The following is a 17,148-nucleotide window of genomic DNA, read 5'->3' as shown; positions in this document are numbered from 1 at the left end:
TTGGGGCTGTTTAATCTCATTTAAGTCACCCTCAATCATTGTTATCCCTTGTAGCAATCTTACTCTAGTACAAATACCTTTCCAATCTTTTGGCAGTGTTGCTCTTAATCTTTTTCCCCCACACACCCAATAGTAGTCAGCCACTGCTTCTGACTGGTCTTCCATAGTACGAATTTGGGGAAAACTAATTGTTGCTTCTGTACAATTGTCTTTGGTCGTTATGATTGTCATATTCGTTTTTACAGTGGCTGTAGCATAGATCAAGCTGAATGATTTTAACACTTTTGAATCATAATACATTTCCTGATCCAGATGCCAAATTACAACACAATTCCCTTTGAATTTTCCCATGTCATGTTTCCCTTTTGATTTGTTAAAACACTCATATTCCAATGTGCGATCAATCATGTAGGCAACTGGGGTTTCTCTTTTCTTAATGTCAATTCTTATATCCATTCGTTGACACTCATCCCCCCACCCTGGCTGTCTATAGAATCGATGGAAGTCTTTGTTCCCAAGCATGGTCAAACATTCTGATGGGCAATAGGGGTACACTTTTCCAGTAACATTATCACAATACTTTGAATAAAATTTACCACAGTGCATGTAGTCATATGGACTTGGTACAACGATAAGTTTCTTGAGGGGAGATGGGGAACAAAGCACACAATTTATCATTCCTGCTTCTTTTGCTGTGTATTCTGCCCATTTGAACCAATCATTATGATGGGCTGCATCTAACAGCCCTTCTTTTTGTAGGTATGTTTCCATGTCATGGATTAAGGTGTCATTTTCATCATTACGCAACCATCTTACTTACCTCTTTTTAGGATGTTTGTTTGCATAAATACCTGGAATCTCTTCAGTCATATCAAAGAAATAGGTCAGCGATGGTAGCTGGATCAAGTGTGAGGAATTCATCAGGTGGATATCTGGCTTGGGCACTAGTAGAGGGTCTTGGCTCAATGGGGTCTGTGGGTTGCCCTGAATCTTGGGCAATTGTGTCAGCAGGTATACCAGTACTAGGACCAGGATCAGTCTCTCCCTGTCCTTCCTGTTCTGTGTCTGCAGGCAGCATTTCATCTTCGGGCAGTTCTCCTGCTCCAGCTTGTTCTGCTCCCCTAAAATGAGGTGCATCAATATTACTATCTTCCCTTTCCTCAGAATCATGGGTTTCAGGGCTTTGCTCCCTTTCTGGGGACTCTGCTTGTTCAGCATCACCCTCATCATCAATTTCTGGTTGTTCTTCTCGCCTTCTGGGTCTTAATCTGGGCACTCTAGTGCAATGGTTTAAATGATACCAAGTAGTGCTTCCTTCTACCTGTACTGCTGTTGGGGTTGCTCTTACAACAGTATAGGGACCTTCTCTTCTTGGTTCATTCCACCTACGCCTAAAAACCCTCAGATACACTTGATCCCCAGGCTGTACAGGGCAGGGAGTCTCTTCTTCCTCCCTCGGGCCTCTATTTTGCTCTTGAGCATTAATAGCTTCATGAATAGCTGTTAATTGCTTCATGTATGCTCTCAATTCCATTTGTAATTGTTCCAGAGGCGGTCCCTCGTATGGGCCCCTCAAATATGGGACTGGCATTGGTCTGCCAGTCAGCATTTCATGTGGAGTCAAGTTTGTTACTCTATTGGTTTGCATACGGTAGCTCATTAACGCAAGAGGTAAAGCATCTACCCAGTTCAACTTTGTATCAGCACAAATCTTGTTCAGTTTTGCTTTTAGAGTCCCGTTAACCCGTTCTACGATACCTTGAGATTGCGGTCTGTAGATGCAGCCTAGCCTTTGTTTTATCCTCAATTGTTGTATTACTGTCTTTACTGTTCTTTGAATGAAAGCTGACCCATTGTCTGAACTGATCTGGGATGGTATACCAAATCTTGGAATCACTTCTCTTGTTAGAAATTTGATCACTGTTTGGGCTCCTTGATCTGCTGATGGAACTGCTTCCACCCACCTGCTAAATCTGTCAATTATTACCAGTAAATATCTTTTTCCTCTAACCGATCTTATCATGTCTGCATAGTCCATTACTAGATGTTTGAATGGACCTTCTGGGACTGGTATATGGCCAATTGGAGTAGATGTCCCTTTTCTGACATTATTTTGAGCACACACTTCACATTCAGATAGATACTCATCCACCATTGCTTGTAAATAAGGCGACCAATAACCTTGCCGCTTTATTTTTCTAATCACTTCCCCCTTCGCGCAATGGTCAAAACCATGCGCGTCAGAGATCAGGATTGTAAGCAATGGTGTAGGAGCAATCATGTGGCCTTCGTGAGACCTCCAAAGTCCATTTGCATCTCGTGTTGCTCCTCTCTGTTGCCACACACTAATTTCATATGGTGTGGCTTGTTGTTGCATACGTGTAACATCTGCCAATTGAGGTTGAGGTTGAATCAGAACAGAGGGAGCCATTATTGCTGTTTTACAGCCAGAAGCTTGTCTAGCATATTGATCTGCTGCATTATTGCCCCTTACTACAAAGTCATTGCCTTTCTTGTGTGCTTGACATTTAATGATGGCCAACCTTTTTGGATACATCATAGCTGATATTAAGTCAATTATCTGATCATCATGCTGGACAGGTGTGCCGTCACTTTTCTTGAAGCCTCTTTGCTTCCACACTGCTCCAAAGAGATGGCAAACGCCATGTGCATATGCAGAGTCTGTGTAAATATTTACAGTTAAGTCTTTAGCTAATTTACAGGCTTCAGTGAGAGCCTTCAGCTCTGCCAGTTGTGCCGAACATGGTTGTTCACAATGCTGCACCACAACTGGAACAAAATCATTATCAGTACGCTTCACAATGGCGAATCCAGCATGATTCCCCAAATGATCTCTAAAACATGAACCGTCCACAAAATAATCAACATGTGTGTTAGGAATCGGTGTTGATTCTAAGTCTGGTCTTAATCTAGTGAAAGCTAGGGAATCAGCTACACATTCATGCGGTGTGCCTTCATCCTGTAGTGGTATGAAGTTAGCCGGGTTAACTGTGGCACATCTTTTTATTGTAATGTCTGGAAAGGTCAGCAATGTTGAGTATGCTATACACCTAGAGGGGGTCAGGACCACTGATCTATAATAGAGAACTGGATAGCTCATGACGTCATAGAAGTGAAGCCACTACGCCGCCATATTGCTATTCCCTAGTACTCGCAAACATTCTATTGAATGAATAGGAAATAATACGACTTTAATGAGAAAACATCACCTAACAAGTCAGCGTTTTCATATCTGACGTCTCACTGTACTTTGCTGTACTCACAACGCAAACGTCCTAAGCATGTAAACGGTTATTGTTTAATGTCGGGAATTCGCTCTGCTTATTAAAAATATACATTGCAGTAGCGAACATCATGAACATGATAAACATCGGACGTTCACCATGTTTACAAATGACAAAATGCTCATTCTGAAAACTAAAAGATTTATGCTTTGTATACATAGAATTTGCCTTGCACAGTTAATAATTGTTTGTGCTGTTTTGTTATAGTGTTTTTATTCGTAACGTTACAGGATAAATGCATGTTTCAACAATGATTTCCTTAACATCATTCTGAAGCAGTTAATGATTTAAACGTTTAATTCAGCCTACATAACATTCATGTTGAGATAAATGTTAATAATAAACGTTAATAATGCAAAAATGTTAAATATAACATTTTAAAATGATTTAAATAACTAAAAAGATAAAATGAAAATGAAACTTTAAAAATGAAACTAAAACTGTCAGTTAAGTCACTGATTTTATCGGAATGAAGCCACTCTCTTTATGAATGGGTAATTGAATCAATGACTCAGATTCGTTTAAAAACGCCTGTTCATTCATAAACGGAACACAGCTGTGTTTGAATAGAGATACGGCTTAGTAGTGACTTTGTTTCAGACTATTTTCATTGACGAAACTGAGGAAAGTCAGGTAGTGTTATAGTCAGATAAATGTAATTTAAGGCACTTAATATAATAGAATTTGCGCGATCTTTAAGAGTTTAAAATAGATGTTGCTCACTTAGGGACATTAAAATATGCACATCATAACTTGGAGAAATAACGCTGACTAATTACATTTGGTACGGATTTAAAGACATCAACCTTTATTTCCAAGATTTTAATTTCAATACAGCATAGAGCAATATAACATGCTTGTATTATTTATTGTATATTCGAATCAATTTCAGATACTAATTCCAGATATATGTTCATGTTTACTATTTCCTGCATAATTCCTTACGTTAAGAAATATATTTTGTGTCTGATCAAAACGTCGGCAAGTGCGCAGCTGACACACCCACCTGAACGATTTCAAAACATTGCTTATCCTGCTCGAAAAGACGATAAACACTGCAGATAAGATTTTAAGTAAAAATTAATTTACATACACATATCATAAAAACTAGTCCTGTGTGACTGATACACTTAAAATCGGGTGATTTTAGGTCAGCGGTTTCGCTGTGAGTCAATGGTGCTCTCTGTCGGTAGGGAATAGTAAGATGGCGGATCGAACACTTCCGGTGGCTTCACTGCCTGACGGCAGTTTAGAACGCAATGAGCGATCCAGTCATATATATAGATCAGTGGTCAGGACAAATTTCCCCTGTTCCAATAGTTCTGCTACTTTATGGTGTGTGTATATTATGACTGGGTAGCCCATAGTTATAGTAGAAGCTTTCTCATATGCAAAATACACTGCAGCTAAGCCTTGCTGATAACATGGAGGATAGCCTTCAGCTACATTGTCTAGTTTAGTGCTATAATAATAGGCAATTGGTTGTTTTTTCCTTCCACTACAAGTTTCTTGCATTAGTACTGCAGAAGCATAGCCATCTTTTCTGTTTGCTACATACAAATGGAATGGTTTGTCATACATAGGTGTGGTCAGGGCAGGAGCATTCTGTAACTCTTTTTTTCAATGATTCGAAGGCTACTAGTGCATCAGTTGTCCATATTAGGAGAGCTCTAAGATTTTGATGGCCTACTTGTTTCATCAGTGATCTTAAGGTAGCTGTTTTAATGGCATAATCCTCAATCCAATCTGCACTAAATCCTGTCATTCCCAAAAAGGTCATCATTTGACCCACTGTTTGTGGCTTTGGCGCTTTACTAATGCCCTCTAATTGGCTGGGTGAAATTGCTTTCATCCCATGTGAAATTGTGCATCCTAAGTATTCAACTTGTGGAAGGCAATATTGCAGTTTTTCTTTAGAGGCCTTGTGTCCCCCCCTCAGCCAATTTAGTGAGTACTTTAATTGAGTCTTGATGGCACTGTTCCAAAGTTGTCGAACAAATCAATAAATCATCTACGTACTGTATCAATGTGCTGTCTAGCCTAAGATCACTAAGGTCTTCCCTTAGTACTTGATTAAACACATGAGGTGAGTGTTTGAAGCCCTGAGGCATTCTCCAGGCATGAAAATCCCTCACCTTTCGGCGAAATTCACCGTTTTGAAGCCAAAACAGGTAACCCACGTGAATCGTGTAGATCCGATGAGAAATTCTTTTTGAGGGGGGAGGGGTCTTGGATGGTATTTATTGATTAATTAAAACTTAATATAAAGTGGATTTGAGCCATTTCAAATGCGTTCCGCGTTCGTAGACCGTGCGCGCCATCCACTGACATCCAGGGCGCCATTTCTTCCTGCGGGACAATCCGCGTGGGAGAAGACGACAGGGGCGAGATCCACAATTTAATTTTGTGGTGTGTATGTGTCACCAAAGTCTTAGTCGCCGTTCACATGCAGCGCGTTTTGTGCGCGCAAGCTATTTATTTTCAATGGAGCCACGCAGTTTAAAATCCAAAGCAGAAATGTTTTTGTAACTGACAGCGCCTTCATGGTTGCCTAGTAACAGCAGACGCTACAGAAATTGCGCTTTGAAATTGGTGGAGGAAGCGACGAGCCTCGCGTTTTCCACGCGTTTTTAGACGCTTCATGTGAACGTACCCTTAAGAGAGTAAGTTACAGTTACTGCTAAAGTATCGTTAACACTAATACAAACATTATTTTTGCAGTATGAGTGTGTTAGGGCAGAATGATGCAGCTCTATTTCATATGTCTTTAGACAAATGTCAATACAGTATTTTTTCAGAACCTGTGCTTGGCTTATTATTCCATTCAACTTATTTGGCTACTGTAAAATTGGCAAAGGGAAACTTTTATCAAACATGTTTTTTTCTGGCATGTTCTGTCTGCAATAGCAAATAGCATTTATGGTTGATGGTATGTTTTTCGATAATTGTAGAAAACACTTATTAGGTTGATTTCTTTGCCCAAAAAAACAAACAAATAAAAAACTTGGCTGTCAATCATGATGGAAGAATAAATAAGTTAAGTTACAGCATGTCCCCTAATGAGGCCGTAATATTTATTCTGTGGGAGTCCCCCCACCTCCCGGCCTCATCAGAGGCCACATCACCCCTCGAGCACCCTTCTCACCTTTTTCACCCCTGACCCATTTTCATGCCTGATTCTCGTGTAAGTGAGTTTTTTTACCTTGGTAGGTGTATGCAAACAGAGGTCTGCTCTCTTCTGCTAAGGGAACACTGAAAAAGGCGGAACAAAGATCAATCACTGTATAATAGTTAGCAGCAGATGGAACATTGGTTAGTAGCATATGTGGATTTGGAACTTCTGCAGGCCAGTCTTCCACAACCTCATTCACTGCTCTCAAATCATGCACCAAGCGCCATTTTGATTTGTCTGCCTTAGCTACTGGCAATATTGGGGTGTTACAATAACTAGTGGTTTCAACAAGCACTCCTGATTTCATCAACCCTTCAATGGTCTTTTTGATCCCTTCTTCTGCTTCTTGTCTCAAAGGGTACTGCATTTTCCTGGGGGGCTTGGCTCCAGATCTAAGAGCTATTCTTACTGGATTGGCTGATTTTACTAGCCCTACATCTGTGTCATGCTGAGACCATAATTCAGGTGGTACTTGTTTTTCCATTTCTTTTAACAATTCAGTTTGCTTTGTTTCATTGTCTTCCTGTGGGGACTCAGTTTTTGTGTTTACAATCATCCTGGGAGTACCCATCATAGGGGTGGCACACAAGATTTTGAGATATGCCTCATCTGCTGATTGGAATATTAGAGGATTCTCTGTAGCTTCCCACTTGTTTCTCTCTGCTTTTTTCATCATAGGACCTAAATCTTTAGAAGTACAGCCCTTATTTACATACAATGTGACATGGGGAACTGAATGTGATACCTCAAACCATTCATCAATGAATTTTTCCCTGTCTACCTGCAGAGCTGCTCCTTTTGGCCCTACTACTATATATTGTGAAATCATAGGGATTTTCAACCCTTTTGTGTCTGCTAACCATCTTTTTTCAAAGTCTGGGTCTTTGCTTTCATCATACTTCATAGTACAATGAAATTCAGTTTTTGGTAGACTTGGTTCACAGAGTTGTTCCTTATATATTTTCCCCATTTGCTAAGTGTTTTTTCTACATCTTCTTTTAGATCACCTAACCAATATATATTAGCACATGGTGTTGGTTGAAATGTAGAGACATTCATTTGTGTGATTGCCCTTTCATCTATATATATTCCTTCTGGGGTGCACCATATCTGCATCTTTAGTTTGCATATGGCGTCTCTGCCCAGCAAATTGACAGGTGTATGTTCTGAGACTAATATTGGTATTCTTATTTCAATGTCTTTCAGGCTTATGCTTACAGGGGCCGTCATGGGAAGTAGCTGTGTTACCCCTGAGAATCCTACTGTCTTCATGTATTTTCCGGACATGGGGAGGTGTGAGGCATATATTGGATTTAAGCATGAGAATGTGGCCCCTGTATCGAGAAGTAAAGAAATAGGTTTGCCTTCTATTTTTACTTGCAGCATTGGTTCTTGATCAGCATCATATGTTATCATTGGAAGCTGATTCCTCCCCGTAGGATTCTCTGGGCAGCCCTAATAACCTTGTTCAGGCCCACGCCATGGGTTGACAGGGCCTAGGACTTGAGCTTGCACTTGTTGTTGTCCATAGTTGACTCCTGGGGCCATTGGTTGGTTCTGTTGCCAAGGATTGATAGGGCAGTCTCTCCTGTTGTGACCAGGTTGATTGCATCCCCAACACACTCCTGGTGGGCCACCAGCTCTTTGTTGATTGTTGTTGAATCTTCCTCTGCCACGCCCTCCTTGTTGCTGTTGTCTGTTCCAGTTTCTGTTGCTTGACTGTTCTGGCTTGAGATATATGACAACTGGTGCTGGGCCCTGTGGTGTAACTTGTCCAGCAGGTGGTGCTTGTGCTGCTGTAGTCTGACTTGCTGGTGCTAGTGCATTCACTGTAGCAGATGGATTGACAGGTATTGGAGCATTGACAGGTGCCATTACGGCTGGCTGGTCTTCTTTTTGTACCGCCTGAACCTTCTTCTTCTTGTTAATTAGCTCCTCAAGTTGCAGCTGAGTCAACTTCCTTTGGAGCTCTTTTTCCTGGTTCTTGACCTTCAGCTCTTGTCTTCTGTACTGCTCCACAGCATGGACCACATGGTCTCTGAACTCTTTGTGTGACTTTGAGTTTAGACCCACCACGTCCTCCAGCTTTGCTTTCACTGCTGAAGGCATGGCTTCCACAATGGCGGTCCTAAAAAGTGCCGTCACCACTTTGTCCTGTTCTGGATCTCTTTCTAGTTCTTCTTTCCAGCGCCTTAGCTGTTTTTGGATATAGGTAGTGGGGTTCTCAGCTTCTCCCATTGGCTCCCCTTTCAGAAAGCCTGGGTCAGTCTGCATTGGATACTCAGTTCTCAATGTCTTCCAGATGTCACGTCGATGTTTGTCAAATGAGACTCCATCTGCTTGAGGTCTGTCTACTGCTTGGAGGAGACCAGATTGTTTGAGAACATCGTTCATCTTGGAGGCCCCTAGGCACTTAGCAAGCAGGGCTTTAATGTCACCCAGGGCCAGAAGTTTTCCAGTTGTTTCTTCTTCGAATGTTCTGATCCATTTTCCAGCACCTTCATGGATATCTGGTAAGCGAGAAACCAGGGTATCTAGGTCTTGACTTGCCCAAGGTATGTACTGGGCATGGCCTTGCTTGATGAGGATTGGACATTCAGTCATTGGTTGTTCATCTCTTCTAGATACCCTTTCTGACATGTGTTTTTCTTCTGTTCTTTGTCTTTGTGGCTGAAGGGTTTGGAGTAAATCATCAGGGTATTTTATATCTTGCAAAAGCAGTGTCCCTGATACTTGCTTGTACTTCTTCTTTTGGACCCAATTACGTGGGCTTGAACGTAACAGCAATGGTTCACTGTCAATTTCTGATTCTTCCATCTTCTGTTTTAATAAGTCAATTGACTCTTGAATCCTTTCCCTTGTTCTGTTGGCCCTTTCTTCCATCTCATTCAGAGTTATCAGGAAAGGATCAGCAGGTGTCACTGTTCCTTCAGCTACAGCTTCAGGCTCTTCCGTTTGACAGCTTTCCAAGTCTTCAGGAGCTGATACCTCACGTTTATAGCAGTCCTCCATTTCTTTGAGCATTTCTGCCAAGCGTTGACGTGAATACAGCTCACCTGTTTGCTCCTCCTCTCTGTGTTCCTTGGCCCCTCTTAACTCCACCTTGTGGGTTGTTCTTTCTCTTTCTTTTTGTCTTGACTGCAGCACTGGTGTTGATGTTCTCTCCTCATATGATGCCAGCCCCTCCCTCATGTCTGTGTGTGTATGTCTTTTTCTCCTATTGTCTGCCGCTCTCACCGATTCATCCTTGCAGCTTTGTTTATCCCTTTCAGTTTCAGTAGTTTCTTGTACATATCCTTCAAATTCCATTGGCCCCTTTATATCTATTGTTCCCTGTACTAAAGGCATTTGGCTTGCAGCTTGATCGCAGGAAGGAGCATATGGAGGTGGCCTTTCTTCTTTTGTTTCATTAATTTTAGCCTCTTTTTCTTGTTTTTCCAATTTTAATAATTTTATTCCATATTGTTTAAACAAGGTAAGTACCCCTAACTCTTGTTCTCGTTTCTTTTCTCTTTTTACAGATTTATCATAGGCCTTGTGATTTTTTTATCAAGACCTCCATTTCTTTACACATTGCTACGTCAAATGTTCCCCCTGCTGGCCATTTAGTTGCCAATTTCTTTGTTCTTTCTACCCATTTTTTCGAGAGTTCCCTTATTGCCTCTTTACAGGCTGGGTTTTTAGAGGCCAATAATTCTACTGGAGTTGTCATCTTTGGAGATCAGAATTGATGTCTTATCACTTTTTATAAGATTTGATTAGATTGTCTCAGATATTTTAAAATAATCACAATATGCTTTCTTGTCAATAAGTTGAAGGGCAACACAAGGCCTTTTGGTTCTTCCTTCAGAAGATTGCTTTTTATCCAGATGATGCTCTCTCCCAAGCTGAATGCCTCAAAACTCCACAGTCTCCCTGCATGAAATTTGCGACCTGTAGCCGTCACTCCTCCTGCCCAAATTGAGTAAGTGAGAAATGGGGTTAACTTTATACAAAACCCTTCTATCTTTGATACACTGATGTTCAACTCATCTTTTACACAATATCTAGGACTTAATGGCTCCATATAGTCAATTAATAGTCTTTTTTCCTGTTTTGATAAAATTTGTTTGCCCCTTCTACCCCTCCTTTTCTTTCCCTTATTTACATCTGCCTTATTCTCCATTGTCTTTTTCTTTTTACATGAAGTGGTTAACCAGTGATCGCACCAACTCCTGCTGTTGTACTTCTGCTCTTTCCCGGTCTCTGTGTACTTCTAACCACAGATGCTGCATGTATCGGGGTTCATTTTTCAGTACAATCGTCACCAACAAACGTCTCAATGTCCTGCCGGTCACATACATTGGCAGCACATTTCCTGCCTCATCTGACCTGACCAGAACTCTGGATGCCCAGGCCACTTCTCGTGTGACAGCTGTCAATCTGAGACGAATGTTGTTGAGGATTGTGTTTCCCAAAACGCCCTCCGGGCACAGACCTTCCAAATTGCGCCTAAGATAGGGTGCTACTACTGGCTCAACTGGGATTTCAACTACATTTAATGCAGCTTCCAGCGGTGTGGATGCTGGAGCACAAAGAACTTCTAATTTATCTACCAGTTGCCGAATTGTGATATGTTTATGAACAATCTCTTCCCAAGATATTCTTGGCCATTCAAATGCTATCTCATTCAAATTCAGTATTTTGGTCAATTTCCAAAGAAAATTATTTTTCCTGTATTCTGTCAATTTTTGTACCTGTCCATCCAAATCAAGAAATTGTGATTCCAGCCAAAAATGATTATGGAGGCCTCGTGTTCTTATTAAGGTCTCCTGAAATATCCTGATGATCCTTTTCAGTCATAGATACATCTGGTTCATCATAGTATTCATCAAACTTGTACATTTTATTCTATTTTGAATGAGACAGGCGCAAAAATGGTCAATCAGATGCCTCTAGCTCCTTCTCTCTAGACTCTTTTTTAGTTTTTTACGCGGCCGCGTTAGTTATTGTTTTGTTTCATGTTCCAAATGTAGTTGGTTTAATGTACTTTACTTTCAGTTTTAGCAGGGTTGTAACACTGCTCACTGAAACAGCACAAGCAGGGTTATAAAGCTGTTTCACAGCCAGCTTTTGGCAAATCGGACCACAGTGCTATTTTTCTTATTCCCCAGTATAAACAGCACATATGCAGGGAAGAGGTGGCCACGAAGGAGGTGAAACGCTGGTCTGCTCAATCAGAAGCTATGCTGCAGGATGCACTCGAAGACATAGATTGGGATATGTTTTGGGCAAGTGCGAATGACGTCAACAAGTTTACGGATGTAGCAGTTAGCTTCGTTAGTATGCTAGCGGAGGCGATCATCCCTACTGTGAGAATCAGGACGTTCCCAAATCAGAAGCCGTGGGTGGATAGATCGATCCGCGCTGCAGTAAACGCCAGGACCGTCACATACAACTCGGGTCTCGTAACCAGCGATATGAGCGCCTATAAAGCGGCGTCATACGGCGTCCGGCGTGCAGTGAGAGACACCAAACGCCGGTATCGGGAGCGTCTGGAGTCTCACTTCCATCAGGGGGACACACGGAGTATGTGGCAGGGTTTGCGCACCATTACGGACTACAAAACCAAAGACACTGAAATGATCAATGCCGACTCTTCATTTGCCAACGAGCTGAACGAGTTCTTCGCCCGTTTCGAGGTTAGCCAGGAGGCTAGCGCTATTACAGTCTGATAACGGAGGACTGTGACGTCATTACCAAGGAACGCACGTTCAGCATAGCGGAGAAAGACGTTTGAGCGGCGCTGAAGAGGGTGAACACCAGGAAAGCGGCGGGACCAGACGGAATCACTGGCCGTCTGTTGCGCTGCTGTGCTGACCAGCTAGCAGGTGTGTTGACTTACATCTAGTTACAAGGTAACTACGTTAGATTGCTGTTCGTAGATTATAGTTCAGCGTTCAATACAATAGTGCCAGGCAGATTGTACACTAAACTGAGGGACCTAGGACTAAACAGCGGTGTGTGTGCATGGGTGCTGGACTTCCTCACTTGTAGATCTCAGGTGGTGAGGGTGGGTAGGTGTGTCTCGGACAGCATCACCACCAATATTGGAGCACCACAGGGATGCGTACTCTCTCCACTGCTGTACTCCCTCTACACTTCTGACTGTGTGGCTACTCATAGCTCAAATAACATTGTGAAGTTTGCTGATGACACAGTGGTGTTGGGCTTCATCACCAACAATGATGAGTCAGCGTACATGGACTAGGTGAAGAACCTGGCATCATGGTGTCAGGACAACCACCTCCAGCTGAACGTCCACAAGACTAAGGAGCTGGTGGTGGACTTTAGAAGGAGACAGCAGTGAAGTCATGAGCCCCTCATCATCAGCGGAGCTCCAGTGGAAAAGGTGTCGTCTTTTAAGTATCTCGGTGTCCACATCTCCTCTGATCTGACATGGACTGTTCACATCCAGGTCCAGTCTAAAAAGGCTAGGCAGCGCCTGTACCATCTTCGACAACTGAGGAAGTTCAGGGTTTCTCCAGTGATCCTTAGGACTTTCTATTCAGGTGCTGTGGAGAGCATCCTTACACAGAATATCACATCATGGTATGGGAATAGTTGTGTTCAGGACCGAAAAGCTCTTCAGAGAGTGATCCGGGCGGCAGAATGCTGCTGCAGGTCTGTTCTCCTTTTTTTACAGGACATCTACACAAAGAGATGTTGGTCCAGAGCAGTCCAGACATTAAAGGACTCATCCCACCCTAGTAACGGACTGTTTCAACTATTGCAATCAGGCGGAAGGTTTCGTACCATTAGGGTTAAAACTGAAAGATTCAGGAGGAGTTTCTATCCTCAGGCTATTCGAGTACTGAACCAGAACATGCCCCCACTCCCCTTTTGTAGTAGTCCTGAATCGAAACATGCTTCCATTTCTCCTTCCATAGTAGTCCTGAATTAGAACATGTTTTACTTCTCTTATAGCATTACCGGATCATTATAAACAAAAGGGACTCACATTATATTTATTTATATTTAAGAACTGTCATATTTTATATTATATCTGAATTATTGTATTTATTATTGCTTATTACTTTGGTTATATGTTTACACTACTTTGTTCATATACTTTGCCTGCACTGATCTGTGTTTACATTGCGGTGCTAATATGGCAAAATGCACTTTAAACATACCATTTTTACATTTAATTTGCATATTGTATACACAGCTGTTACACTATATCAATACATATTAAAAACCTTAGTTTTAAATTTTTTTAGTTATATTTTTAATATAATTTGTGGTGTTTTTGTTTATGTTATTATTTAAGATTGTGTTTAGGAAATTTAGATTGTTTAAAATTGAAATTGTACTTGTTTAGAAATTTTAGATTGTGTTTATAATTTAAAATTGTACTGTATTTAGATTTAGATTTACTTTATTTGTAATTTGTAATTTTGATTTTTTTTTGATGTTTCAGGAAATTTTAGATTCTTATTTATAAATTATTTGGTTATAATTTTTGCACAGTCAAAGGAGCGGTTTAGGATTACTTTGCACTGCGTGTTGTACCTGTATGACTATGTATGTGACTCGCACTCTCTCTAACACTCACAGAGATCAACAGGGGTAGAAAGATCAACCAGCCTTGGTTTCACTTTCTCTCTTTTGGAATGAAAAAATCAATCACTTTTTACCTTTTCTTTATTAACAATTGGGTTTCGCAATTTGGATCACAGCGTCGGCAACTTGGATGGTGTCCAAATAACCGACAAAGCCAATTCTTTGGAATGTTTTTTGTTCTGTCAACTCGTATGATTTTTATGTACTCTTTATTTTCCATTCAATGTATTTATCTTTACTTTACTGTTCTTTCAGATACTTATGTTGATTTTTCATTCCACTTCAACCAGAGAGCATTTACACATAACATATACAGCATACACAGCACAGAGCAGCCAGCACGGTTAATGATTAGCCAAACATCCAACGCTTCAATGCACCATCACACACAGAGCTCTTGACATACAATGGACAGAGAGACTAACGGTTTAACTCTTTCTAGTCTGCAGACACCTGTCCATGCAACCCTTCTGCTGTGGGAGCCCACCAGGGCCACGCTCAACCAACCTCCAAGCGGCTCCCTGGTACCCCTTTGGTATCCCTTTGGCACCTCCACTTAGGAAGTCGCTCTTACGGGATGCCCCTCTTAGGCACTGTGCACCTCTTATGCACACAAATCTCTTTTATCAATCTTTCGCATGTGCGGCTTTTGAAATCTGGAACTCCTTAATTTATGCTTACTTTACATTTACTTTCCATTTCAGTTAACTTGAACTCAATACTTTAGATCCGTTTTTGGTGAAGCCCTTGTCTCAGATTACCATCACAGGTTTAGCCTTAGCAGAACACGCAAACAATCCTTTATTCTAATAATAAGCAAAATTGCTTACCTTGTTTTTGGCGCCTTTTTGGTTTGTTTGCGTGTCAGCCAGGCCTTCTGCCCGCAACGGCTCTTGTCGACGCCGGACCTCAAGCCAATCCTGTTCGTGATGCCAATTGTTATGTTGTGGAGCAAAGTTGATGAATTTTCTCAATGAAGTCAATGAAGCTCGAGAAGCAGAGTTCCAGATGTCAAAATAAGACTTTATTGAACAAAGCAACAAAGCCGAGACAACGGTCACCGTATCTAGCCCCCATCTGTCCGGGTATCCATTCTTATACCTATCCATGCTCATCAAAATTGGTAATTCCGTTTTTTTATTGGTTATGCCTGTCTGGTTCGCCACAATTAATTACTAGCCCACCTGGCCCATTTTTAATGGTGGAATTTGGCTAGATCAGCCATTTTTAAAAATAACCTTTATTCCGCCATCTCCGACTGGTTGGAGATGGTCACATGGGACATACATCAAACCTGTTTACATGTATCTGTCATATATTGGAATTCACCCAAAGTTCATAGGTTAGCTTAAGTTCACTGGTATGGTCCAGTGGAAATCACCGGTGCTGCCTGACAGCATACACATGAGACTCTTAGTCTGTGTTAAGACATCCAGTATTGTAACAATAAGCATTTTAATCATTCCATAGATTACTGTTGTGACCATACATTACGTGTTTAAGTAAAATAATACCATATTGAGTAAAATAGCATAATATATTTTAAAAATACACAATACTAACAACTTGGTAATCATGTTAGAAACATGCTAGCAACATACTAGGAACTTAAGCTAGAAACATGTTAGTAACATGCTAATCATGCTAGAAACATGCTAACAACTTGATAATCATGTTAGAAAAATGCTAGCAACCTGCTAATCATGCTAGAAACATGCTAACAACTTGGTAATCATGTTAGAAACATGCTAGCAACATACTAGGAACTTCTTAATCAAGCTAGAAACATGCTAGTAACATGCTAATCATGCTAGAAACAGACTAGCAACATGCTATTAACTTGCTAATAATGTTAAAATCATACTAACAACATGGGAATTATCTATCTATCTATCTATCTATCTATCTATCTATCTATCTGTCTGTCTATCTGTCTGGCAGACTGCATTCAAACTTTAATCTTTTAAAACTACTTTAAACTGAAAACTATTTCAAACTGAAAACTATTAAATTTAAAACTTTTTAAAACGTTTCAAACTTTCTGGTCCAGCTTTCTCAAGCCAACTTTTTTTTTAATCTAGTTTATATTGTAACATTTTGTAACACTTTCATAACAATATTGTAACTCTTTCATTTCAGACCTGATGGAGGAAAATGAGGAGAGTGAAGAGCAGAAACATCATCATGGCAAAGCCAGTGAAAACCCAGTGAAAAAAAACAAGAAGAATTTCATCTGCACTCAGTGTGGAAAGAGTTTGACATGCAAGATGAAGCTCAGTGTTCACATGAGGATCCACACTGGAGAGAAACCGTTCACATGTGATCAGTGCGGGAAGAGTTTCAAAGATTCATCATACATTAAGGAACACATGAGAGTCCACACTGGAGAGAAACCATATGAATGTGATCAGTGTGGAAAAACATTTTCGAGGGCTTCAAACCTTAAGAATCACCTGACAGTTCATTCAGAAGAGAAACCATATTCATGTTCTTTATGTGGAAAGAGTTTTTCACGGCTGATTAATTTAAAAATACATCAGAAAACACACACTGGTGAAAAAGCTTATATGTGCTTTGAGTGTGAGAAGACTTTTACTACAGCTCAACATTTGAAACGGCACCAGAGGGTCCACACTGGAGAGAAACCGTACATGTGTTCATACTGCGACAAGAGATTCAGTCATTTAGAAGTCCTAAAAGCTCATGAGAGGATCCACACCGGAGAGAAACCGTATCACTGCACCACATGTGGGAAGAGTTTCAGTCGTTCATCAGCTTTATGCAAACATACAAAAAAAAAACACTGTAAGTACATCATATATATCCAGCACTTTCAAGTCTGAGGTTTCAACCTTGCTAAATGTGACATAATTTTGCATCAAGCACTAAAATCTGTCATAACCAGCCAGACTAAGAGACAGGACAAAGAAACATCATCTATACTTTTTTCAGTAAATCAAGTTCATCTTCAAGATCAGCAGTTTCATATGTGAGATTCAGATCAACTGAAAGTTGCACTGTTATATAACATTATCAAATTATGTCATTACACTTTATTATGACTTT

The 17,148-nt window shown here is 40.7% G+C and overlaps 1 protein-coding gene across 1 annotated transcript in view; it reads left to right on the top strand.

Moving 5' to 3' along the window:
- LOC127158225 (zinc finger protein 239) overlaps positions 1 to 16,925 on the top strand; it is a 30,709-nt gene extending 13,784 nt beyond the window's left edge. Inside the window, exon 4 of the mRNA XM_051101374.1 lies at positions 16,222 to 16,925. Coding sequence (XP_050957331.1) covers positions 16,222 to 16,925 — 704 coding nt within the window. The remainder of the gene's footprint in view (positions 1 to 16,221) is intronic.
- Positions 16,926 to 17,148: the final 223 nt, after the last annotated feature.

The sequence above is a fragment of the Labeo rohita genome, unplaced genomic scaffold (genome assembly GCF_022985175.1).
Source record: "Labeo rohita strain BAU-BD-2019 unplaced genomic scaffold, IGBB_LRoh.1.0 scaffold_140, whole genome shotgun sequence".
Lineage (NCBI taxonomy): Eukaryota > Metazoa > Chordata > Actinopteri > Cypriniformes > Cyprinidae > Labeo > Labeo rohita.
The sequence above is the reverse complement of the archived record's forward strand: the minus strand, read 5'-3'. Positions and strand labels throughout refer to the sequence as shown.